At 37.2% G+C, this 27,576-nt stretch overlaps 1 protein-coding gene and 1 pseudogene across 1 annotated transcript; both read left to right on the forward strand.

The window, feature by feature from the left end:
- Nucleotides 1–1,109: 1,109 nt before the first annotated feature.
- On the forward strand, nt 1,110–20,463 carry LOC149596212 (multidrug resistance-associated protein 1-like). The gene is made up of 14 exons (XM_089861260.1): nt 1,110–1,232; nt 6,709–6,883; nt 6,943–7,197; nt 8,183–8,386; nt 9,489–9,635; nt 12,692–12,782; nt 13,241–13,611; nt 14,987–15,154; nt 15,468–15,643; nt 15,820–15,925; nt 16,013–16,537; nt 17,865–18,064; nt 18,220–18,346; nt 20,232–20,463. The coding sequence occupies exons 1-14, from the start codon at nt 1,222–1,224 to the stop codon at nt 20,460–20,462; spliced, it is 2,787 nt and encodes a 928-aa protein (XP_089717386.1). The 5' UTR covers nt 1,110–1,221; the 3' UTR covers nt 20,463.
- Nucleotides 20,463–21,287, forward strand: LOC149596213 (ATP-binding cassette sub-family C member 2 pseudogene; annotated as a pseudogene).
- Nucleotides 21,288–27,576: the final 6,289 nt, after the last annotated feature.

The raw sequence follows: 27,576 nt of genomic DNA on the forward strand, positions 1-27,576 counted from the left end.
TAAGAAAGTCATCAAGTAATACCACTACAAAAGAACCCTTAATTATTCAAAATCCACCTATTCAAAGAAGAGAAAGACGGCCGCAAGCCCAACAACCAGATCAACTAAGTTCATCATCAGATGAAACAGACCGAGTCGCCGATAGAGAAAAAAGGAGAAAACGAGTCAGAGTTCCGACAACAGGAAGTTCTTCGGCAAGACCAAGAAAAAAGACGCCAAAATTGCATACCCTATCGACAAGTGCGGAAGGAGAACCTCCACCTTCGATAATTCCAATCATAGAACATTCAGAATCCTCAGCTAGCGAAGATGACACTCAACCTCTCATAGCTCCCACCATTCACGATTATCGGGCAACAAATTATGAGAAACCATTCAAGAAGGGCTGGGTTCGCGAGTTATGCTATCGCCACACTGTCCAACCCGGAAAAGTGAATATGGACGTGTACTACTACCCACCAGGGCCAAAGAGCCGCATGTTACGCTCTCCAAACGAAATATCCCAATATTTACGAGAGAAAGGAATCGTAGATATAGAACCGGAAGATTTTACTTTCAAACGAGTACCTATCGCCAAACCTCCTTGGGAAAGAATTAGACTAGCCCACCCAAGGAGAACAGTGTTAACGGCAGTTTAGCCACAGAAAAGAAATCAAAAGAACATTGCGATCCGTGTACCTCCGATCCCAATGGACCTCTTTAATTATGTTCTATTTATTTTCTTTTTAGAATTGAAACACCTCACGTGAACAAAATAATGAAAATCTTATTGTTAGCTATCCGCATAACGGAGTATTTTGCTACTAGTTTCTCAATTTGTAAAAATCTGTATTATGTTTAATTTCGCACCTATTTTCAAAATTCTTTTTTTCGAGGGGGCGTTTGCAACGGTTTCATCCAGAAATCGTTGCAGACGACAAAAGGGACAGACTTATTCCTCGGAATATGTCCGCTCCTTTCGTCGTCTACGTCACCTCCTTCTGCCTTCTCTCTACCCCCTTATGATTTCTGTATATAAACACGTGTGAGACCCACGGCTCTCTCTCTCTGACTCTTGTTCCTGTTCTTCACGTCACTCCAAGGAAGCCGTCTTCGGGAAGAAGCTCCGTCCCGCGACCCGCGATAAATTAGTTTTGTACTCGCGCTGTCGTCCTTTTGGGAATCGTCGTGAAAGTTTTCTTTTGTAAATTTAAAAGTGTATTAAATTCGTTTGACTTCAACATGAGCAGAAGGTATGATGATTTCTTTTATTGAATTCCAACGGGAGGAAGTTAATTAATTAGGCCTATCTTTACAATTCCCGTTTTTAAGACTTAACGTTGTCACGAGGTCCCCCTTAATTAAATTAGGGCTACCTAACGTCCTGTAACGGAAATCCCCCTTTTTTTACGATCGGCCAGTTTAATTTTCCCCGGGGTAGACCGTTGCAACGTGAAATTAAACCAAAAATATTCATTTTTTGGATAAAAAGCTCAAATAACTTTTAAATAAACTGTTTAATTAAGATTAAAACTACCCAAGCCGTTGGTAAATCCCGATGTTTTCTATTTCACACTTCGGTTAATTTCAACTATGTTTAAAGTACATTAATTGGCGCGAAATTCAAAAGTTTAGGGTAAAATAATGACTGTGGCAAAAATGTTAAACTGCACAAAACGTTCCAATTAGGGTAAAAAATTCCAATAAATTATATTTTTAAGCTTAATCGATTCTCCCGAACTGCGCTCAAATTAAGATTAAAACAACACAAGTTTTTCGCACAGCCACAGATGTTTCCTATTTCACTTTCGAATTGAATTAATTCATCATTAAAATACATCAAAAGCGCATACATGTTTTAGAGTAATTGCAATTAAAGTTATTATTTCATTGAAACTTGTATTATAAACTAAATCCACACTAGATAAACCGTTAAATTAAACTTAATTAAGTATAATTAATGTGAAATTAACCCAAAACAGGAATGTTTTTGGTAAATTCATGGATACCTTATAATTAAACTAACAAATTATAATTAAAACTACACTTATCTTTCACTCAGCCTCCATTTTCCTGTTTAATTCTTACACTTAAATAAATTGTCTTTTAAAATCATTTTTCCCATATTGAAAAGAGAGCTATTGAATAGGCGCGAAATTTAAAAGTGTTTTTGGGGGGAGGGGGGGGGTACAGTATGTGTGCCTTTTTAACAGGAGTATTGTTACAATTGTAACAGTACAGACCTTGTATTTCTAATGGGACCGGCAATACCGCAACGCTGGGCCGAAAAAACGGGATGGTAATTGTTTGGACCTATCGGGTGAGGACATTGGAGCACCAAAAACATACCGCGGTGTCACTTGTTGAACGTTAAAGCGACCTTCATCACTTTAAATCCCATGACCTGCTCAATCTGACAATCTTTGAAAACTCAACTTTGAGGTACTTCCGGTCCCTTTTCATATACATGGTCTTCAGTGTGGGAGTTAAAGGGCTCCTTCGGACCCTTAGACACATGGCCCCGCGGATTTCCATCCCCTCTTCATAGACGATCTTCCTCAGTACTCTCCCTCTCTCTGGCTAGGTAGAGGGGTTCGGAAATCCGCGGGGCCATGTGTCTAAGGGTCCGAAGGAGCCCTTTAAGTAGTAGAATTACAGTAGTCAGTCTCGTTTCCTAGCAAAATGCCAACCTATTCCAACCAGGACAAATTTGACAGGATGTTTATTTTGGGTGAAGGTCGCAGTAACGTTCAACTAAAGGCAGTGCTTTATGCCGAACGGTTTCCACACCGACAACTTCCGGTGCGAAGCACCTTTTCCAACATTGGCGAGCACCTTCGTGATTTCGGTAGTGCAAGATCGTGAACGTAGAAGAGACTGTATAGTCTGTAATGAGGATATAGATTTTGACATCGTAGCACGTTTTGAAGCCAATTCATGCTAATAGTAGAGCGGTGGAACAAGAAGTTGCACTAAGCCATTCTACTGTTTGTGCCAGTTTACAAGGGCATCATTACCGGCATTATCATACCCCCTACATCAAGCCTTAACGGACGAGGATTTCGTAAGACGGCAATACCATTAGTCTTACCATGCGTCATGAGTTTACTGCTTGCAAATGTATTGCAAGACATGGACAGTCGTCTGGAAGAGTGCCTAAACCACAATGGTAGAAACGTCGAATATTTACGTTGAGGTGTTTACCAAACAGTTAAGAGGTTGTAATTTGAGGCCTACGTTCTAAGACTAATCGTAGGACAGTGCTTTAAAATAGTTTGTTGCATTCTCCAGTATTCTCGTTGTCACTTGCATACAATAAAACATGAGTTCTAAACATTTATTTACACCCTGTATAATTTAGTATGACATCACCCGTTGGCAGTATTGGGGGTTGTACATAAAGGAAGCTGTTGGTCTGATCTCGACACCACTGTATATGTATACAGTGTACAGTGTACGAAACAAATATTTTTCTTCCATATTTGAAATACCGTCGTTTTTAAGCTTCTTTCATAAATAAAGTGCAACATTATATGCTTATCGAAATCAATGTTATTGGATATAAGTTAAATGTAATTAACGATACTGAAGTACTTCTTTAAGCAATTAGAAATAGATCAACCCCAAATGTATGACGGTAAAGCAAACATAATTATTCAAAATTTAATTACATTAAGACTGAAGTGACAGATATTATAAAAAAACGTCTTGGTTTGGACCAAGGCCGAAAAAACAAACGATATGTGTGAGGTTTATCAATTGGCTGAAGTTTCAGATATTGCCATTTTTTTAGTTAAATCAATATTAAATTCAATCAACTGATTTTACTCTTAATCGATCTATTCCCTCTAAATTTATTCAAAAAATAGCATATCTCCGCTTTTTCAAGAACAATTCCATTTTCCGAAAACATTTTATCATGAAATTAATTATTTTGAAGGGATTTCGTGTAAGCACCTTGACGGACATAGTTTTAATTGTTGCTGGCTTGACAAATTTTCAAGTTTGCATCAAAAAAAAATTTAAATCGGTAAGTTGCTAAGAAGACTGATGTTAAAAAAAATATGATAATTTAAATTTATTTTGTTCAGACTAGTTAATAAACGAATGCCGTATACTTAAGACAAAGCAACATCGTTTATCCTGTGAGGTTTTTGTAAAAGGTAGCTATCTGTAGCACTGGAAAAATTTGATATCGGTATAAATATAACCAAAGGTATAGGTAAAGATTACATAAAAAGAAATACGTTTCAGTTTTGTATTCATTTCCATTCATTACCAGTTAAACGAAGAAGGTCACACTTAACTTAACCCCGCCCCCCCCCCAAGAAAGTATAAAGTACGAAGAGAGAAATTGCAGTGCAATCTTTCTTTCACAGTCGCGACATTAGAAATGTAGCATTTCGATATACTAAATTAAATGTATGAATTCGTGCAACACCCTGGTTTGGCATCCACTATTAAATATTTACATCTTCCTTTCGAATTATGTCAAAGTTCGCTTGGTCTTTTTAGACACAGCTAGTATTTCAAATATTCAATATTAAATTCCTCAACACGTACTCCCTTCAAAATAATTAATTTCATGATAAAATGTTTTCGGAAAATGGAATTGTTCTTGAAAAAGCGGAGATATGCTATTTTTTGAATAAATTTAGAGGGAATAGATCGATTAAGAGTAAAATCAGTTGATTGAATTTAATATTGATTTAACTAAAAAAATTGCAATATCTGAAACTTCAGCCAATTGATAAACCTCACACATATCGTTTGTTTTTTCGGCCTTGGTCCAAACCAAGACGTTTTTTTATATTTCAATTAAGCTTTAATATCAACATCGGTTAATTTACGATATGGGCTCATAATGTTAGTTTGTTTATAAGATTAAATCGTTACTTCAAGTGTCACAAGACAATATCTACCTCCAAAATCGAGTGTTAGTAACTTTAAAACCATCTCCTCGTCACAGGATATCCGAGGGTGAATTTATTATATCATTGATAGATAGACATGATAATCTGACAAGGTGCACTAGCTCAGTCAAGTTTTGGCAAGGCCTAATACCGTTTTGCTTGGCTGCATGTCGCCGTCAAATTCCTTTTAAAGCATAGATCATATAGTATCCACCCTTGATTTTCAGTATCCACCCTTGATTTTCATTTCGCAACACACGTTGGATTCGTAAACCTCGACACGCATTACGATTAGAAGCATTAAAATGCAAACACAACATTTTAGTAAATAACAATTCTCACTACAGCTGTTTTTGGGGCTGAAGGAGCGACCGCCGCGATAAAGAAAAAGCCTCCGGCGGAGTCCGGCCAGTAACTTAAAGGGGGTAGTTTCGAGGGAACGAAATTCAAATGCAAGGCGCGTTCCATCAACAAAAAACATTGAATTCGTTTTACGCAATTATAATATTAAAATTTTATACAATTAAGTAATATTTAAGAAAACTAAGCACTACTTTCAAAGTCTAAACTTTAAAAGTACGACGATACGAGAAGGCGAAGTAACGGGCAACGAGAAATAAACATTTTTTTAAACGGCAAAAATTAACGGAAAGCCAAGGCTTAGCGCAATTTCACCGCCTTAAAAAAAGTGCCAAGTTTAGAAATAGATTGTGGGACAATAAAAAGGTGGAAAATTATGAAATTGGGCTTATATTAAAGCTTGAAACCTACTTTATATTATATTTAAAATCCATCCATGAGCAAATCCTCAAAATATATGAAAATGACAACGAAAAAGGACCCACTATCAAATTTTTTCACCTTAAAAAAATGGCGGCCACAAACGGGGTGAAAAAGGGGAAAAAAGCTATTAAAGCAGTCTTATCTCACTATCGATAGGCCATTTCAACCAAAAGGCATTAAGAATAAACAATCGGATTATTATGAGGCAACTATACGTAAAAAAAAGGCCAATATTGGTTGCGCTGATATTTGCTAATAAAACAGTGTATCCATGCCAAAATATCGCAGATTGGGGTAGTTTTTGAAATTTAAAATTAAACATACTTAAAATTAATTTTTCTCAAAAACCTTAAAAATGGTCCTAGAAAAAGGTTTAAAGTTTAATTTAAGACCGTTCCCAAAACTAACCAACGTATAGTTTTCCTAAATCACGAATAACCGATTTGTTTTTTTCGAAAAATTTCCCATGTTATTTCTATGGGAAAAATTCCTGTTTTTCATCAAAAGGTGTGATTAATTTTATGGAAATGAAAACCACCCTTAGCAACTTTATTTTTTATAAAATAAACTAATTTATGGATCTCTTTGAAATTTTAACCACATATTAAGGGCCCGAATTGTAGTTCTGTGGAATGTTTTCGAATGAATTAATACAATACAAAAAAAACTACATCCAAACAAAAAACCCTCCTTATACATTAAAAGCAGTATGAAGTCTTATCTAAGAGAGCTACCGCTCTCTCAGAATTAATAAAATTCCCTTGGTAAACCGATAATATAAGTTTAAATTGAAATAAGAAGAGCGACATCTACATTGTTTTCACTTAAAGCGTGAAATTAAGTTCGTTTGTCGCTTTCAATTGGTTCTTTGTTCATACTGAAGCTTAGAGAAAGGTCCAACCTCACGAACAAAAACATTTTCTGTTTCTGTAGGTCAGCCGTGTTATTTAAAACTTATTCTATTAGAGGCTGAGATTGACAAAGAATTGAGTAAACTTTGGAACCGAGTTAACCAGTTTACTCACGTTTACAGTACCATCATTGATTACTCGACGAGTCAAGATCCATTATGGAAGGGGATTTTTTACGCTTTCCTTTACGGTCTGGCCGGTCTCGCGCAATCTTTTTTGCAAGAAGGGAGCGCCATTTTTCACACCAAACTAGGACTGAGACTCAGATCCGCCACCATGCATGTTCTGTACAAAAAAGTAAGTTATTATCGTGGATTAGTGGGACGCTAGTTCATTGATGAGATTGGTCGAAACAGACATTTCGTTTGACAAGCAGCGATCGGCGTGAGCTAACAATGGGCGAAATACTGAACACGATGTACGTCGACACGAACAGATTCCAAATTCTGTCGCCGCAACTGGGCCTCTTGTGGTCGGTGCCGGTACAAACAGTACTGTGTTTCACCTTCGTGTATCAAGAACTGGGCTATTCAGCCTTTGCTGGCATCGTACCTATTGTCGTTCTTCTTCCACTGAACTATCTCAGCACAAAGAAATACAAAGAATTGCAGGTAAATTTTACGTAACGCATTCAGAGCCAAAAAAAACAAGATGCCTTAACTTGAGGCCCTCGAGATATTATAGAGCTTTTTACCCGCACTCGAATAAACAAACTCCTCAAATACACGCTCGAACTTAAGCTCGCGTGACAGTTCGCCCGTTGCGCTTTACTGAGACGAATGTTAATTTTTACTGCAATATCACCATATTCGGAGTTTTCGCGAATGGTTTCTTTATATATCTCGTCACAAGGAGAATAATCAACATCAAGGTCCTATTTCCGGCTTTTTGTCATAGCCTCTAGGTCTGAAAGTTGTGACGATGAGCTCTTTTACATTTCCAACCGAGCTCGCGTGAACTGAGAACAAGCTTTTGAAGCAGCGTTCCACAGCGGTGGACACTCGAACTAACGTAGGTGGGGCTGATTTTAGGCTGCGTAAGTTCAAGCATGGAGGGCTCATCCATGTGAACGGTGTTTACATTTTTTACGGCGACGGCGTATCGTGTGGCATGCTAATGTTTTTTAAAGACGGTATTTAATTAAAATAATGGATAAATTAGAAGAGAAAAAAAGATACAGCAAAATTCATATTAAAAGAATCTGTTTCGTTATTTTAACTCGATCTGCCAAAACAAAAACTCCGATCGTCTGCTAAGAACTCCGTCTCCCTATTGGCCGAATAGCTCTTCACGTGCAGAATCAACCTCCAATCCAAAAATTAAGTTTCATGCCTTTAAGGGGGGTGGCGAAATTTTTCAGTGGCGGACTTTAGTTGGGGCGAGAAAATATGTTAGGATAGAAAAACTTGGCTGTTCATATGCCGTTTACAGTTACTCTACAGTAAATACGTTCGGCCTTGCTTTGGGATGTTAACTTTTTTGAACACTCGAGATGAGACGTTCGTCAGCGAGAAACTGACACACAATACCCTCATCCGTAAGGTGGAGAGATATGACCTTGATGTTGATTATTCTCCTTGTGATCTCGTTTATTAGATTGAGCTTATGAAGCTGAAGGACAACCGGATGAAAATGATGAGCGAAATCTTGAACGGAATCCGCGTCTTGAAATTGTACGCTTGGGAGAGATCATTCCACAGAATCATCCTTGAAATTAGGAAGAAAGAAATTGCACTCATGAAGAAACAAGGCCTCTTACAAGGAATGAACATATTTATATCTAGTCTCATACCAATTTTGGTACGAACGTAAAACATTTATTATAAGTGTATTATTATTATCGATCAGACATGTTGAAGCCCTCATATAAGTGGTTCCAGTATGAGCAGATCAAATATTAATGGTTCTCATAATCGCGGTTCCCTAAAACACAGTTTACCAATTGCGGCGGTTCCCAATACAGCGGTTCTTGAAAACGCGGTGTACCGTTACAGCAGTTCAGTAAAGAGTAGTACAACCGGGATGTGAAAAGTGGTAGTCGATTATGAAGGACTAGGCTCGGTTTTTTGAACCCCAATTAGGTAAGGTTAGGCTATGAATATCTATTTGAACTTAATAGGTAATGTAAACTGCAAAGTTGATAATTGTTCAAATCTATAGTTAAACACTGCTTTTCCCAAAACAAAATCCGCTAGTTCTAAAACAGCAGTTTTGAACAATACCGCTGTTTTGGAATCGCGGGTGCTATTTCAGTAACTGCTAATGCAAGGTACACCAGGCACACAGAGCTGTAGAGATTTCAGCTCCGTATTCTTTGGTTAAATAAACGGAAGCATTGCACTGAATCTAGTCACGTAAATTAACTGTCTCATATGACTATGTGGAGCAAGGCAAGTTCAAAAATATTTCTTCCGCCGTAAGTTGATGAAAAACTATTTTGAAATCTCATTAGGATATAATTATATTTAATGGATAATCAAACATAACTGATTCGAGTCGAGTCTATTTTTAAATCACGGAGACTACCCGAAAGAAAATAATTACGTAACCTAACCAAACTTAACCTAACCTGAACCATCAAAATTTAATCTAGCCTCTCCCAACCTTACCGGAACCTACCACTCCACGTGTTCTAAATGGGTGAGACTGTTATTTCACGTGACTAGATAACAATGCAATTGTACCCACCAAGCGCTCAAACTAAATTCAAAAAGTCAGATGCCCCTGAAATATCCACGCTTCCGAAAGGCTCAAGATAGACGATAATGCCACAATCCAGGGACGAAATTAGACTGGTTAAAGATGTTTATCTGTTGGTCGTCATCTCTATTAAACTACTGAACTTCATGGCCTACACACGCTCTTACCTTCATTCCTACAATTATTGTTTCTAAATATTCAGATTACATCACCGTGTTTTGCCATGTACGTATTGGTTAACGAAGATAACGTTCTCACCTCGAGGAAAGCTTTCGTCTCCTTTCAGTTGGTACGATTACTAGCAACGTCAATGCTTTCCTTCCCGGATTTAGTAAATACAGTAGTTTTGGTAAGAACGGTGTCAGGGAGGGTCAAAGATAAATCTAGTATGTGCTTCTTCTACTAAATAAATTACCTGTTTTCCGATAGTCAGTGTCGTCGCCAGGGTTTCAAGTTTGGAAGGGCTGAAGCCCTCACGAAAGTAGTATTTCCACTAATCCTTATCCCAATCAGCCATGGAAATAAGGTTTTTTTTTCAGATAGTCCTCGGGACCAGTGACCCCGACATCAACAATATTCAAACTGGTCCCTGAGACCAGTTACCCCTGTGCGATTTATTTTACTACTGGTCCCACTATAAATTTATTTATAAATATAAAATTGCATGGTCCCAAATCATTTTTAATAATTTTATTTAGCCATCTTTGACTAAATTATCGTACGAAAGCCAAAAGATTATCGATTTTCAACCAAAATTATCATACGCTCCAGCGGTGTTCTGATTGACCTTGCAATTATACTAAAATCGGTACAACTTAATAATATTTACAAGGGTCCTGAAGGAGATGGACAAATAACGTCTCCAAACGTTTCTTCCATCCTGCCTTTGGATTTAAAACATGAATAATTTCATCCTATTTCACCTTTTTCTTCCTCTAGCGAGCCTTTTGTGCCCAGATTTCCCTCTAAATTATCGTACAATTATCGTACGCCGAAGCCGAATTATCGAATTTAGCCTACTAGTACAGCGTCATAATTATAGTAACTCATAAAATTATCGCATTGTACTATAATTATCGTACGTCTGGCAACGCTGTACTGATTACTACTAACCTGACACTACGACTAGGAGTTGAGGTAATAGATAGTTTTCACACATGGAGGATTAATACCATTTACACCAGGAAGCCGGGCTATCTGGAGGACAAAAACCCGTCTGCTTTTGTCCTCCAGATAGCCCGGCCTCCTGGTGTAAATGGTATGAATCCTCCTTGAGTGAAAACTATCTATTAGGAAATAAGATTAAGACTCCTTGCAATGAGAAAGGAGTCGAAATTGGACGAAAATCTTTAATTAATAAACTGGTCCCCTTTCAATATTTATCAAAGTTTAGAATTAATAAACAAGTCCCTAGGACTCGTGACCCTCGGTTTTTGAACAAAAAAACTAGTCTGAGTAATTAATAAAGTGGTTTACAGGTCCAAAACCTGTCCTAATCCTATTTCGTTGACGCACAGCCCACTCGATCGGGCTATAGAAGCAAAATTAAGTCAAAAATCAGAGTGAACTCTTAACATTGCCGTCAATAGGAGGAACACCGTTTTTTGGTCCTAATTTTGAAAATACTGGTTGAAATCTCTTAAAATTTTAATGAGATTTGCAAAATAAAGTTTGCTATTTTTGTGCAAAGTTTTTCTCTTACAAAGCTTTTAATAAGAAAATTAAAACGAAAATTTACCATAATTTAATGGCTTAGTCTCAAACAGTTTAAATTTGTTTCCTTCAGTTTCACTGGTTCGAGTCTCTTGAAAGGTTTTAAATTATCGTACAAAATTTCGAAGTTTTAAAACGAATAGTTCTTTTCCTAAAATTTCCCTAAGCGACAAAATAGGTTGTAGGATTATTCACAAACAAAATTTTAATGAATTTTCCGGAAGTGAATTGTTTGTTTAAAAACTTCGAAACTTTGCATCATAATTTAAAACCGTTCAATATGCCTCTCACTAAAATTTCAAGACATTCGATCGAGTGAAACGGAAGAAACTTATAAAACGGTTCGAAGACAAAGCCCTTTAAGTAGGGCTAACTTTCGTTCTAATATTTATGCAAAAAACTATAAAAGGGAAAATTTTGAAAATTTCCAGAAAATAGCAAACGTTGTTTTGCACATCTCTTTAAAATTTCAAGAGATTTGAACCAGTAGTTTCAAAATTAGGGCTAAATAACTGTGTTCCTCCCATAGCCGGTCATCTTAAAAGCTGGCTCCTTGGATTTGTCGAGCGAAAAAGCCCCAAATTACCAACAGTCCAACACGCGCTTTCACATAGGAAAAACATTGTGTGGAAGGGCTTCTATAGCGTGTGAAGCCAAAGCGTGATCGAGTGAGCTGTGGTTGTAGCAAGGAAGGCAAGAATGAGATCCAGTCAAGGCTAGGAGTCTATATCCGTGGAGTAGAAATTTATAATGACTAGAATTTTTAAACTGGTCCCTCCTGAATTTTCATAAATATTCTCAATTAATAAACTGGTTCCAAGGACCAGCAACCCCCGGATTTCGAATAAAAAAGCTGGTCCGAGCAATTAATAAACTGGTTTTTGACCTGTGGACCTGTGCTATTTCCAAGACTGGTTGAGTGATTGAGCCGGTGAGCGACGCGAAATATTTTTTTACGTGCAATTTTTTTAAAGAATTTAATGTCTTTTACTAAAGCTCCTAATTCTAGTAGGAAGGAATTTCTATTCAAAAAACAAATCAACTCAAAAAGAGCCGTTATATTTTGATTTGAATCATCCTAACTTTTAGGCAATTTTTTTCGCTCGATTTCACGAAAGATCATTAAACATAGGTGGACTGGAATGAAGATATAGCGCGTGGTTTATTCAGGGAAGCGCCTTTCTAGCACCACGCTGCAACCAATATAGAAACTTTTTCGTCTCAAATCATAGGCATAACATGACCTATGATTCAAAAAGTTTCGGGACTCTCCAGCTAGGGGCGACGAAAGGAGATGCCATTAGAAGAACGGCGGTTTTAGCTTATAATTCAAGTCCATCTTTGTTTTCTGGTCTTAGATTTCACGCACAACATACCAGTAACCGTAGGTACAACAAATGGGGGTAGGAAGTTGGGGACACGAGTTTGACATGAACCCTTTCGACGAGTTGAGCGAAAGCCTTTTCGTTTTAAATAAATATGTCCTTATGATGTTGCGAATCATTCGATTGCCATCGCGCTACTCTAAAACAAAGTTATGAAATTAAATAACAACTAATTTCATTTTACAAAACATTCCCCAACAATTTGGTATTTTTCATAGAAAAAGAATGATACAGGATTGTCACGTTGACCTTTCCTTTTCTTAAAACATTTCTAAGTAATACAAATTCAAAAAGAAATTCTTTTCAGACACAAGTCTCGGTAAAAAGAATTGCAAACTTGTTGAGTCGTGGAGAAACCAAGCATTACGTGGAGCAGATGGCTAGCGACGCCCAATATGGTATGTTAATTAACTAGGGACTTGAGAAAATGAGATACGTCTTTAGTTATTTCCGGCAACTATTCCAACACAAGCAGATGAATTTCATCTCAAAAATCAACTGGTAGAATTTAAAGATTTTCTTCAGAACTAGAGCAACCAATCCGGGGAATTGATATATAAAAATCCTCCTTTGATCATCAGGTTGTTTTCACATAGTAGTTTTATACCGCAGGTTAAAACGTATTCTGGGCTGGATATCCTTGGGATTAGTGCTTTAATTAATTATCAAAGAAAACCCCGGAAAGACTCAACTATCTCTCTCTATTAAAAAATCTTATTTGTAAAAAAGGCTAATCAACATGATTTACACGCCTGAAGTCCCTTTTTGATAGTTTCTAGATATTTTTGAACTAGCCTCTAACCACTGGTCAATTTTGAACAACCTTAACATCAATTCATTTCTATGAAACTTTCAGCAATTGAGATTAAGAAGGGAATATTTCATTGGAACCTGGAGGACGAAGCAGCAGGATCTCTTCAGGACATAAATTTGAGAGTGTCCCGTGGTTCCTTGGTGGCCGTGGTTGGTCCGGTGGGTTGTGGCAAGTCTTCGCTTTTGTCCGCTCTAGTTTCCGAGATGCGGAAGGTGCAAGGGGAAGTCAGAGTAGCCGGGAGAGTGGGATGCGTCACTCAACAGCCCTGGATCCAGAACACCTCACTCAGAGAGAATATACTCTTCGTAGACGAAATGGACCGGGAAAGATACGACAGCATCATACGCGCATGCGCCCTCCAACAAGACCTCGACCAGCTACCCGCTCACGACGAAACTGAGATTGGAGAAAGAGTATGTATCATTGAAACCCAAAGATTTTGTAAGAAAAAAGCTAAATTGTCAACCAAAGTTCGGTTTTTGAAAAGTGACGTCGGGTTAAAAAAAGGAGCTAAAGTCATTAATAGTAAAACAAAAAGCAGTGAAATCTGGATTTGGCAATCCTCAATATCCGTCTATTTATGCAAGGAGGAGTCGAAAAGGAGAATTGTACTCGCTTTTTAGAATGACAACCGTAAATCTTAACTCCCACAACGGGAGGAAGGGGGATGGTGTAACACTTGCTTCTAACTTATCTTTTGGCAAGCGGCATCAGATTTCCAATTGCACAATCAGCAAGAGGTGTTTTGTAAATAGTACATTTTGTGTTGGAGAGAGAGCGCAAATAGTATCTCAATATAGAAACAGTAAAACACGTGACAAGAAGGAACCAAATGAATCCCGTTAGCCCTCGTTTCTAGCAAGCTTCGAGTTTAGGCTCGCGCTGTAGAATACTAGTTCAGCACACAATTCATCCATGTTCACCCATACATGGAAAACCGGTTTTAATCGATTCAAAACGCTTTAAAAGTTAAGTGTGAACAAACCTAAATACTCAAGAAACTAATTATGAACGCGGTTTTTGGAAATTGGTCCGCAAACAAACTTAAATGGGTTCGGAATTTTTGAAGGCTTGTTTCTAGTTTTCAGGGTTATTTCAAAAGGGAAAAAACTAGTTTTCTGGGATATTTTACTTGATATGAGACTATTGTTAAGGATGTTTCAACTATTTAGCAGACAACACTAATGGAAGTCCTAGTTGACAGATTAATAGAAATCAGGCTTCTTAAAGTGTGAACCGAGGCTGTTGAAATCAATTCCAATTGGTAATGAAGACGGTTTCAAAACGAGTTGGGCGAACTAGTTCTGAACACATTCCCATGTAAATGCGAACATAGTTTACGTCTCCTTTTCCACTCCTCCTTAATTTATGGCACTGCCATTTAATGAAGGTGGGGTTTTAAAATAGCTTCATCCTGCTTCTTAAGCACTTTTTGAAATGAAGCTCAAACGTGCGTTATTAAATGGGAGAGGGAAGGCAGAAGCGAATGAATATGCGATATTAAAAAGCATAGGATGTAACACTGTAAGACTGTTTCCATCCAGTGTGGCTTAACACGATTACATTGTCTTCCTTGGCTACGCTAATAATGATGAAAGGTGTCGCGCTTAACAGAGGACAGTGGATCTTATCGAACGCATTCCATATAAGATGTGTTTCACGGTAAGCTGCGGAAAAATACTCTAAAACATAATGCGCTGTACTTTAAAAACCTGGCGTGGCAACGTTATAATCATAGTTCCATAGATTTCGCTAGAAATGCTTTAGTTTACTAATTTTACGTGATAGGGTATCAACTTGAGTGGTGGTCAGAAGCAAAGGGTCAACGTGGCCAGAGCAATTTATCGAAATGACGATGTCTATCTCTTTGATGACCCGTTGGGGGCGGTTGACTCGCACGTAGCCAAACATCTCTTCAATGAAGTCCTCGGACCAAAGGGATTGCTTAGAAAAAAAGTAAAAAACGCAACTCATATCTTCTTTGAAAGCGCTTTTGATCAATCAAAATGTGTGGTCGACATGTCGTTGTTTAAATCTCGATAGTAGTTCAATATAGCAAGCCGGATAGCAATTCCTTTCTTTACTGAGATATAAATATCAGCTGACATCTCGTAAGCCACGTAGATTTTGATATAAATCCGCGCAACTCCAATAACAGTGGCTCAAAATGAACAAAATATACTATTGCTGTTAATCACTCACTGACACAAATTGCCTCTATTCGCAAATTCCTCGAACAGGCTACAAATAGGAATTCAATCTCTTACAGACCAGAGTTTTGGTTACGCACAACTTGAGCTTCATCCGAGAAGTGGACGAGATCTTCTTCATGAACAACGGACGAATCATCGAGAGGGGAACCTATGACGAAATCATGAGTCGTCAGGGAATGGCTAGAGATTATTTCGCGCAACACATGAGCGAAGAGAGCAAAGAAGAACGGTCGTAAGTGAATTTCAACCTGTATCTACACTTTCTACCGCAAGCTAAATTAAAAATTACTAAATACTCGACTGGAATATTTTGGGACAAACGCCATGTGGCGTGTAATACTTGTAGAGATAGCCCTTATTTTAAATTTAAAGAGCTGTTTATGAATTTTGGAAATTCAATTTTTGTAGTACATTTAAAGTCAAAGATGAGAGATTTCATCTTGCATCCCAAAGAAAAGCCTCGGATGAAGATGAGGCAAAACTCATGACAAAAGAGACGCTCAAAGAAGGAAATGTACGTACTCTTTAATATACGTGGTGAATTTGGAATTATCTTGGTTTCTTGAGAACTAAAAACTCTGCTCACTTTGGGCGTTTGCAGATATCCTTATCGCAATACAAACAATATTTTAAAGCATATGGTATTACAAGGTTTGCGATATTCGAAGTAGTAAACACCAGTGCTACAATCTTTAATTTCGCGGCAGTGTACTGGCTTTCTCTGTGGTGCGCCGACTCTAAGGAAGATTTTAAGGCTAACCCACACTTAAAGACAACCCGTATAACGGTTTTAGTCCTTCTTGGTCTAGGCCAATCCTTTACGGGATTTCTTATGGTAATGATGAACGCCTTTCACTGTCTAAGGGTGGCGAAATCTTTACACGATAAAATGCTGGACAGCGTAACTCGCTCTCCCATATCTTTTTTCGACACGACTCCCGTAGGAAGGATACTCAATCGTTTCTCCCAAGATATCGACGCACTCGACCAGCGATTACCTCCAGTTTTATGGGTAACCAATTGCGGATTAGTACTTTTAGTGGCTTTCACGATTGGAATTGCGATATACTTACCATTATTCATAATTCCCTGCATTGTTGTTGTCGTTGGATACGTTTTACTTCAGGTAGGAACTAGATTTTCATCTCATGTCATATGTAATTATTAATATCAATTGTTAATAGTCGTGGTTAAACACGGAATTCCTATCGAGTGAGAGATGGCAGCTTTTGATTTTAAATCATCTTAGAGTTGGTTGCATTTTATAGCTTGGAACTCTTGAACCGAGACTATTGAAAAATAGAAACATACCAATGAACATTAAACATATTTAAGATTATTATCGAAATTTTCCGAATACAGCAGGAATTTTACATGATTTTTATTTTTATAATGTTTTATTAAGCGTAGAACAGGGTTCATACATCTTTGGAAAACAAATTTCCCTGAGATTTCCAGGTTTTTCCCCATATACTCCCCTGAATTTTCCACGTTCTTCCCGTATAGGGATTATCCTATGGAGCAAATGTTAACGAAGGAGGGGGAGGAATTATGACTATTACATAATTGAAGGGCATCCCCGTATCTGTAATATAACCAGAGTTATGAGCCTCCAAAGTATAGTGTAATGTTAATCCTATGAAGGGTATGTTTATGAACATTCCCTGATTTTTGCAGGTTTTCCCGGTTTTCCAGGTTTGTATGAACCCTGTAGAAGAGCCCTTAAAGAGACGAGAAAGGGGCCTTGGCGCCACGACTGTACTGAGACTTTTCCACCCAGCTAAATAAAAAAAATACTACAAATCATTGAAATATTGAAGCGCTTAAGTGTTTCGGCCTAATATATTTTACTAGCTGTTACCCGCGGCATCGCTCGTGTGTAATAGGAACTTCCATCAAAATGATATAAAGAATGGGTAGAATTTACTGATGACTAATATTTTTGTAGCACCCTAGGAACAAAGGCAGTCAGCGTTGCGGCGTTGCCCGTCAGCTAGTCGGGACATTTTTTATCACTTTTCACGCGGACATTATTCCATAAAGATGGGTTTTTAAGTTTTTGGCAGCCATTTAAAAAGATGGCAACAAATCGAACCCAGAGACCATTCAGCCCGTCTATGGGTTAAAGGAAACCAGTATATTTAATATTTGTGAAATCGGTTGAATTGCACGGACTTTGTTGAATAGAGAAGATTTTTTATATTTCTGGGCGCCATTTATTAAGATGGTGGCGGATTGGAAAAATATTTCTTAGTACGTGCCTACTACTTATTTGTATCGTTCCTGCAAATTTTCATCCTTCTAGGGCAAGCGGTTTGGGCTGGGCGTTGATTATCAGTGAGTCAGTCAGGACTTTTTCAAAATGTTGTAGAAGGCATGTAGGCGCCTACTCCCGGGGGGAAATACTCCGTAATATGGCATATAAACTGAAGATTTTCCCTTATCTTTCGTAGCGTTTCTTGATGTCGAGCAATCGTCAACTCAAGCGGATAACAAGCTTGAGAAATTCCTTCCTGTTTTCGCACGTGGGAGGATCAGTGGGTGGCGCCACTGTCATCAGGGCGTGTAACGCTGGAGAGAACTTCGAACGACACTTCCTAAAACTGATCGACGAATGTACTGCCTCTAATTATATGATGAACATGGCGCAAAGGTATCTCGTTCACTAATTTTGTAATTAAAGCCTGGTTTCAATCTCCTATTTTTCATTTTGAAGCGACAGCTTTTTCAGCATAAACACTACGTTGAAAAGCAAAGCGGGCATTCCAAATCGCAACTCTTATTCAATAAATTACAGTTTCTTTACAGATGGCTGTCAGTACGCTACAATATCTTGGGAAACTGCTTGATGTTTTGCACCGCAATTTTCTTAATTATGAGCAAAGGGACTCTGTCAGCTGATGTTGTAGGATTGATCTTGGCTAATGCCGATCGGGTAAGCTCTACGAATGATGACCAAACGAGTAAACCAACATATTTGCTATATGCTAAAATCCCCGCTGGTTTTTTGCTTAACTCCTGATAATGCTTTTCTTAGCGTGAAAGTGAAACGTCACTAAAGTGGGACGGTACAAAAAGACTAATGGATACTGAATTAACAAAAAATATCTCGAGGTGGAATTGCATGTAGGGGTTCGAATGGGAGATTAATATCGCTGTATCATCTTTAGTGACGATGTAATTTTAGGTTAGGTACAATTACTTCCACTATACTTGTAAGTGGGGCTGTTACGTTATCAATAATACCTTTAATTGTCGTTTCAAGTCGCGGCATTGAAAAACACTTTTCAGAACTTTACTCGCGTTACTACACTGATGAAGTGCTACGTTTTAAGACTAAAATCTAAGAAGCTTATTTAGGTCATTTAGCAATGGTAAAACCGATTACTCGATAAGAATATATTCTACACTATCTTTAGTGAGAAAGGGCTGGAAACTGTAAAAGAACCTGTTCGTACTTCGATTATTTGTGAAACCATGTTTTCCTTCCTACAAAATTCAAAAACTTGTGTTTTTGTGAAAACTCCTTTTATTTGGTCGATTTTATTGAATTTTCTCTCATTGCGATTCACACTCATATCACTTTATTTGATCGATTACTGATAGATCGAGTTTCCTCTGCACGTTTTATACTTTGATCAATATTCTTTCATTCAAAGTACATTTTAGTGCAAAGTAATATTTAGTACCATGTTACGTAATTGACATATGTGATATTCTCGGTTGAAATGATTTTTTATACTCATCGCTACGGGTCGCTAACGAACTTTTCAAAGCAAGCTGTAATAAACCATAGATCAAATATGGCACCCGAGAATCGTGGTTGTTGTTTGTCATTCTTAATTAATGCTCAACAGAACCATTCATAATAATTAGTTAAGAGTTAAAGAAACCTAACTAATATAAAAGGATGACGAAAGAATCTTAAGTTGTAGGTTTTTGTTTAAATTAAAAAATTTTGTGTAACCGATTTGCTGTAAAAGCTAGGTTACAGGTTGAAACAATGAGCTCAAGACCAATAAAGAAATTTGATCTCTTGATTCAGGTTCATTAGGGTTAGTAATTGTTACATGAAGAAATAAGTAAATAATAATGATAATGGCTAATTACAATGCATGTGATAGGATGGTAAGTGAGAGCGCCAGACTAGGGGTGCGCCGTTCGGAGGTAGCTAAAAGCAACACTTACTAGGGTGAAAGTAGATCCAATTGTGTTCCATCTTAGGCCTACTGAAGTGATGGCACGAACTGAGAACGTTAACGAGCGGAAACTAGTCATAAAGGACCTAATCACTGGATTGCATCTAACAAGGTCAATATACCCTAAAACTAAACAGATCTTAGCTTAGAAGGTGAATGGGCCTACCGCACTAGCTAATTAACTCTCAGCTAACACCAACAACCATCCGTGATAACTGCCACTTAACAGGATACTATCATGATGACTAAATGAACCAGACTGTTGAACAGACTGCAACAAGATGAGCCTGTACACTCACTTTATTACACAGCTGACCCGACTTTATATAGCCAAGTCCCTCGACTCGAAGTAGGACGGCCCGAAGGTGGATAGGAAATAGAGGACGCGGGCATGACCTAGCACTCTACCTCTGCTTGATCGAGACTTAAATGTATATACTTTTGGTGATATACCATTATCTATACACTTAAGTCGTTATCATGTCTTATCTTTCAAATATAATATATTCTTTAATTGGCTAATGAGAATATCTCCTGAATTTTGAAAAGCCATTGCGCAGATTTTTCTTTTTTGTCTATTGTCTACTAACAAGTACTGATTTAATATATTAAAAATCACAGCTACTGCAAATTCTGAAACTCTTTATCGCTGCCTCTACTGGTTTGGAATCAAATGTCGTCTCCATAGAAAGAATTGACGAATACTGTCGTTTGGTGTCTGAGGCTGAGTGGGATAAACCAGAATCTCAACCTGCATCTGATTGGCCTCAACGAGGACAAATTACATTCCGCAATTATAGCACCAGATATCGCGAAGGATTGGATTTGGTTTTGAATGATATAAATGTCTGAATAGAAGCCGGAGAGAAGGTGGGCGTCGTGGGGCGAACAGGCTCCGGAAAGTCGTCACTGACGCTGGCGCTCTTCCGTCTCATCGAGGGGGTGCGCGGTCAGATTATCATAGACGGAGTGGAAACGGAGGGATTGGGCTTGTCCGATTTACGATCGCGGCTGACCATCATCCCCCAAGAGCCCGTCCTTTTCTCGGGTACGCTCAGACTCAACCTGGATCCCTTTGGGCAACAAGACGACCAGCGACTGTGGGCCGCCCTCGAACACTCACACCTAAAATCCTTCGTGAAATCACTCGAGCATGGGCTGGATCACCCCGTGGCCGAAGGAGGACAGAATCTGAGCGTCGGACAGCGTCAGTTGGTCTGCTTAGCTCGTGCCATGTTGAGGAACTCTAAGATTCTTATATTGGACGAAGCGACGGCCTCGGTCGACATGGACACCGACGATCTCATTCAAGAGACCATCAAGAACGAATTCGCCAACTCTACCATCATCACCATCGCGCACAGAATAAACACAATCTTGGAGTACGACAAGTTAGTATATCTAGTAATTATACTGGCTTAAACAATGCGGCCACATGGTTGTCTTTTAACTCTTCATAGGGTGATGGTTCTAGATCAGGGCCGAATTGTAGAATTCAACTCACCGCATTTTCTCTTGAAAAATGAAAAATCAATGTTTCATAAATTGGCTAAAGATGCTAAAATTCTATAGTTCACCCTTATATCAACCTTTCAATCAATGTTTTATATATTATCACTCGAACGAAGAATGGATATTTTCTAACCTCATCAATAAAATCTTCCTTATTAACATCTAATATCTTTTTACTTCCATTAATTAAACTTTACTTTTTCTTTCCGTTAAGCCTTGGTCAGCCACTACTTGTAATAGCTCTCAAAAAAATGCCGCGTATGCGTGCGCTCATGAAATTTATGACGTGGGATAATGCCATTGGCTGAAACACCGACGTATTCGCCGAATGCAGCCGAAAAAATAGAACACAACTTGCACCCGACCGAACGGTAATTCTGTCGGGCTCGGCGTAAAGACTTTTCGGTCGAACCCCTTTCTGCCAGGGTGCCGTCGTCTTTTCCGTCGAGTGGGAATCTAGCTTTAGGGTTAAGATGTAGGCGGGGATCAACTGTAGAAAAATTCGAACAAACAATTTAAAAAATATAAGAATTTACCAACCCCTTAAATAAACCCTAAAAATAAAAAAATTCTAAAATAAACGGGTCAAAGGCCGAGCAAGAAAACATACAGTCTTAATAAAAATCACCCCTTTCTATCTTGCTCGACCATCCCGAAAAATAACCCAAAGAAAAAAATCTACCCATGCGTCACCCTAAATACCGCAGGATAGAAATTCCTACTTTCGAATGCCTGCAATATGTCTATAAATATGGTCATGTTACAGTTTTAAATTGGCAGCTGGATTTCAACTTTCCCATCACTTTTGCAGACCTGTAACATGCCTATAAATGTGGTAAAATTGCAGTTTTAAACTAGCAGCTGATATTTCTACTTTTGCAAAGCGTTTGCAGAATTGCGCTGCACATTTCTGCCAGTTTAGACACTTAACAGTTAACAAACAGAAAATGTAGAAACGACAGTCAATTGTCAATTCTAGAATTGCTGTGTAATTTTCCCGTTTTTTGAGCTGAAGAAAATGTAGCCTTAATGTATCCCTATTTCAGCTTGGGAACGAAAAAAAAGCGTGTATGCAGATGAATTACAGCTTAAAATGTTTTTAAGGGTGGAGATTGAATATTATTGCAGCGGACTGAAAACACCCCAATATTATTGTACTAACCTAAGTGTTAACTGATATAGCTTTAGTTTAAGTTTTTAATTCAGTTTTAACTTTTTCTAACTATATATTTTTTTTTGTTGCTCCGCTTTGGCAGGAGAGTGACCATTCAGGCCCTACTGAGACTACAATTCTTCGTATTCTGATTTTAGGAAAAAGATAACTAACCAAATTCATTGGCCCCGTCGATGGGGGTTGAAACATTGATGCATTTGTTCCCCATTTTCTACTGAGAAAGGTCGTACAATGGTTGGTTTGACTCGCCATCTGAGAGAGACCTATGGAGATCGGGATTACAAAAATTTGGCGTCTGCTATTGCTAGGCTTAGCTCTTTAGGCAGTTTTCGATTTAGTCTGTGGCTGTAGATGAACTGAATTCATTTTTAAATGGAAGGAAATTTGCCGAAAGATATTTTAGCATACCTTGCGAATGTTAGCAGCCTTTCGTGCTTTCGAGACTTCGTACCTAAAATTAATAAACTCTGATACTGCGAAAAGATATGTGGAAAATTTGGTCGCTTTGTACAACAAGCTAAAAACCCAATGTAAGCCTCAAACGCCTAAAAAGAGGAAGACCCAGAAAAAGAGCTGTTGAACGACAGTTTGCCACTTTGGAAGACGATTCTGAAGTTAATATGCCTAATCCTGATGAGGATATATCTAAATATTAAACTTTACTTTTGCCATGGTAAAAATATTATAATAAAAGACTAGTTTACGAAGAAATACTCATGGTAAACAATGAAACTTTATTAGGTGTAAAAATTTCTAATAAAGGTGGAGAGCTTTCGACCCGAGGGTCTTCATCAGTCCAAGCCAACTGTTGGCTCTAAATTATCACAGAAATAAAACCTATGACGTCATCTCGGTTTTTTGTTAATCAGATTGCGCCCTCTTACGGCTAAGATGTTTATCATCGATCACACCCCATAGTGTTGATTCACTACTACCCTGATTTAAATTAAGTGTTCCAGATTTTTTGATAAATAGACCTTCGATAAATTTTCTTTTTCGCCAATGTTTTTCATGATATAAAATTTTTGGTTCTTTAAAGTCTATTATGTGACCTTTCGACTCCCAGACGTGTGTAACTAAGCCATTCTCCTTATCAAAATTTTTTATACATTGTTTATGTCCATTAAATCTATTTTTTAGTGTTTGTTGGGTTTCACCAACATAAGTTTTACTACAAGTTTGGCAATTTACTTGGTAGACTACGCAACGGTTCTCTAATAAATTTATGTTTTGTTTTGGTCTATTTTTAACTAAGTGATCTCTAACCGTTTTCCCCCCCGCATGAATTAATTGAATACCAAATTTTCCCTTTAAAAGTCTACTTAATTTTTCGCTGTTTCCTTTTATATATGGTAGTGCTAAACACGGCTGGGAGTCGTTAGGGTTACTAATATTATTTTTCTTGATTATATGGTTCTTAAAAATAGAATCAATTAAATGATCTGGATAATTACTATTGATTAATTGCTTTTTAACTAAGGCTTTATCTATGTCAGGTTCGTCGGATATGTTTTCAATACGATATTTTAGACTTTTTACTATACCAATTTTTACGTTGTGGCTATGACATGAATTAAAATTTAAATATTTTTTACAATGTGTTGGTTTTTGATAGAGAGTGCATTTTAAGCACAAGTTATTTCCTGCTCTTTCAGTTAAAATATCAAGGAACGGAAGAATTCCATTGTTTTCAAGTTCTATTGTAAATTTAATTGAATGATCCAAACTGTTTACTAAGTCTAACAATAAATTTGTATTATCCCTGACATTTTTTAAAATAATAAAGATATCATCGACGAACCTGACCCATAGTTTGATATTTCGTGCCATCCTTTTATGATTAAATAATTTTTCTTCTACAAATTCCATGTATAGATTTGCCAAAACGCTAGATAATGGGTTGCCCATGGCTAAGCCTTTAGTTTGAACGTAGAATTTTTCCTCAAAACTGAAGTATGTGTTTTCAATGCATATTCGACTAAGTTCAACAATTGAACTAACGGATAAATTAGTTCTATTTTTTAATTTGTAGAAGAAAAATTATTTAATCATAAAAGAATGGCACGAAATATCAAACTATGGGTCAGGTTCGTCGATGATATCTTTATTATTTTAAAAAATGTCAGGGATAATACAAATTTATTGTTAGACTTAGTAAACAGTTTGGATCATTCAATTAAATTTACAATAGAACTTGAAAACAATGGAATTCTTCCGTTCCTTGATATTTTAACTGAAAGAGCAGGAAATAACTTGTGCTTAAAATGCACTCTCTATCAAAAACCAACACATTGTAAAAAATATTTAAATTTTAATTCATGTCATAGCCACAACGTAAAAATTGGTATAGTAAAAAGTCTAAAATATCGTATTGAAAACATATCCGACGAACCTGACATAGATAAAGCCTTAGTTAAAAAGCAATTAATCAATAGTAATTATCCAGATTATTTAATTGATTCTATTTTTAAGAACCATATAATCAAGAAAAATAATATTAGTAACCCTAACGACTCCCAGCCGTGTTTAGCACTACCATATATAAAAGGAAACAGCGAAAAATTAAGTAGACTTTTAAAGGGAAAATTTGGTATTCAATTAATTCATGCGGGGGGGAAAACGGTTAGAGATCACTTAGTTAAAAATAGACCAAAACAAAACATAAATTTATTAGAGAACCGTTGCGTAGTCTACCAAGTAAATTGCCAAACTTGTAGTAAAACTTATGTTGGTGAAACCCAACAAACACTAAAAAATAGATTTAATGGACATAAACAATGTATAAAAAATTTTGATAAGGAGAATGGCTTAGTTACACACGTCTGGGAGTCGAAAGGTCACATAATAGACTTTAAAGAACCAAAAATTTTATATCATGAAAAACATTGGCGAAAAAGAAAATTTATCGAAGGTCTATTTATCAAAAAATCTGGAACACTTAATTTAAATCAGGGTAGTAGTGAATCAACACTATGGGGTGTGATCGATGATAAACATCTTAGCCGTAAGAGGGCGCAATCTGATTAACAAAAAACCGAGATGACGTCATAGGTTTTATTTCTGTGATAATTTAGAGCCAACAGTTGGCTTGGACTGATGAAGACCCTCGGGTCGAAAGCTCTCCACCTTTATTAGAAATTTTTACACCTAATAAAGTTTCATTGTTTACCATGAGTATTTCTTCGTAAACTAGTCTTTTATTAGGATATATCTAGTCAACCCATACCAAAATGTTTTGAAACCAAAGCTAAAATTAGAACGAATCGTTCAATGGCAGAATTAACTGTACAATACTTACAATACTACAATATTTCATTACTTAAAACAGTAGTCATGATGAAGCTATGCTCTACAATGCCATTTTCTTCAAAGGCTTATCAGCTTTGCTGCCCGAATCTTTATTTTTAAGAGCAATTTCTCCTACTTTACACGTTAGCTTTTATTGTTAGTTGACACTTGGGCAATAAATTAAAATTACATTGTGTATTCACGTTTTTAATTCTTACAAGTTCATTCAGCCAGCTTGCGTTACCAACTGTTGAACAAACCCCGACTATGAAGGCCGCCATTTTAATTCACTCAAGCAAACTCTAATCTAAACTTTCTCGACCGTTCGAGGGCGCCGTTTAAAAACGGCGCGATGGAAAGACTTCACGAAAAGCGCGAAAGAGGGTCGGGGTGGAGAGGGGGTAATGGGCAATTGCCCTTTACATTAAAACAATATGAGTTTGACAACTTCGGTTCACTTACTTCTGGTTTAAGTTTTTAAGCGTTAATAAATACCACCACGGCAGTTAAAACAGTCGTTTTTGGTTGTACCACTCCGATCCCAACACTTATACCCTAACTAAGGACGCAAGAGTCGTATGACGCTCTCATAGCACGCGCGAGTATAGTCAATAACTACGCTGGAAGAATTTACAGTAAGATTTAGTCGGCAACTAGCTGTTAGTATATTGACAGTGGGAAAAAATATCATGATTACCATAAAAAATGCAAACGATAGAAAAAACCACAACTTGGCAGGAATGTAAGTTCACTGCTTTGTCATACGACAAAGGACCGTCTTAAGACGTCATGGGGCCCTGGGCTAATTATTTCAGGAACATAAAATTTTAAATAATATTCAGTTGTAAAAGACTCGAGACAGCATAATATATTAATAAGATAATTTTATGTCGTCAAAAATATACTAATTCAAGAAAAATCGTCACCATTAAAACATTTTCTTTCTAGCCTTTTTTTCTGAGAAAGCTTTAATGACATCACTAAAATCAATACGATGCAGGATGTTTCATTCTATACTCATTAGTGAAAAACTGTTTAATCTTGATTGCAACATGCTATTTCTGAGCTCGTTCTTTATCAACTCTAGTTTAGAAAATGACCTTTCACCTTTACAGTTTGTTACCATCATTGAAAAAAAGATTCTGAGATCAATTTCTATGTTTGGAAACGTGGATTCTAATTTATCACTCTTGAGTTTCAAATAAATATCAGATAGTGATTGTTCAACGTCAGAAGACGTGTAATGCTTGAACTGTTGACATTCCGAAATCAGTTCTTCTTTCATAAGATCATCGCTATAAAATGAACTAAGTTATTCGCAATAATAAAAAAAATCTTTATTTTCTAGACGATTTAGTCGTTGTAAGAAAGAAACTTTTTCATTAACATCTGCATATACTTCACTTCGGGTTTTCAGACTAGAAATTAATGAATCCACATTTGGCAAATACGTTTCGATTTTGAACTTTTGGCTTCCCTGAAGTTGTGTGTCGGGGGTTGCACCATCGAAGTACGTGATGCGACGACATTTTTGCCTTATTCTTTTATTGCTATCCGCATAGTCTGTATCGGGTATTTTGTTTTTGGCTTTGCATTCATATTCTTCAAATTGATTTCTTAACTCTTGAATGTACAAAGTAAGTGATTGCAAAATGTTTACAGCCACAGACAAATTTACGTCTTCTTTCTAAAGTTCTTTGCTTGTTTTGTCAACATGACTTAGTTTGTCATTCCATAGAAAGGTTAAAAACATGGTTTCAAGTTTTTTCATTTTATTGCTGAGACCTTGAGCTTCGTGATCAGTGTTCCTGGTTTGAATGATATCTTGAGATAAAGTGTCAAGAGCTGATTGGATTTGAAAATAGCAGTTGTTTAGCGCTTTTGTGCAATCAGCATGAGCTGACCAACGGGTGTCTGATTGTCGCTTTACAATACTCTGATTTGGACCTAAAGCACCAACTAGTATATGCCAACGATAGGTGGACGCAGAAA

This window comes from Phalangium opilio, unplaced genomic scaffold, assembly GCF_054372755.1.
Source record: "Phalangium opilio isolate 3A_F unplaced genomic scaffold, DU_Popi_V2 ptg000390l_1, whole genome shotgun sequence".
NCBI classification, from domain to species: Eukaryota; Metazoa; Arthropoda; class Arachnida; order Opiliones; family Phalangiidae; genus Phalangium; species Phalangium opilio.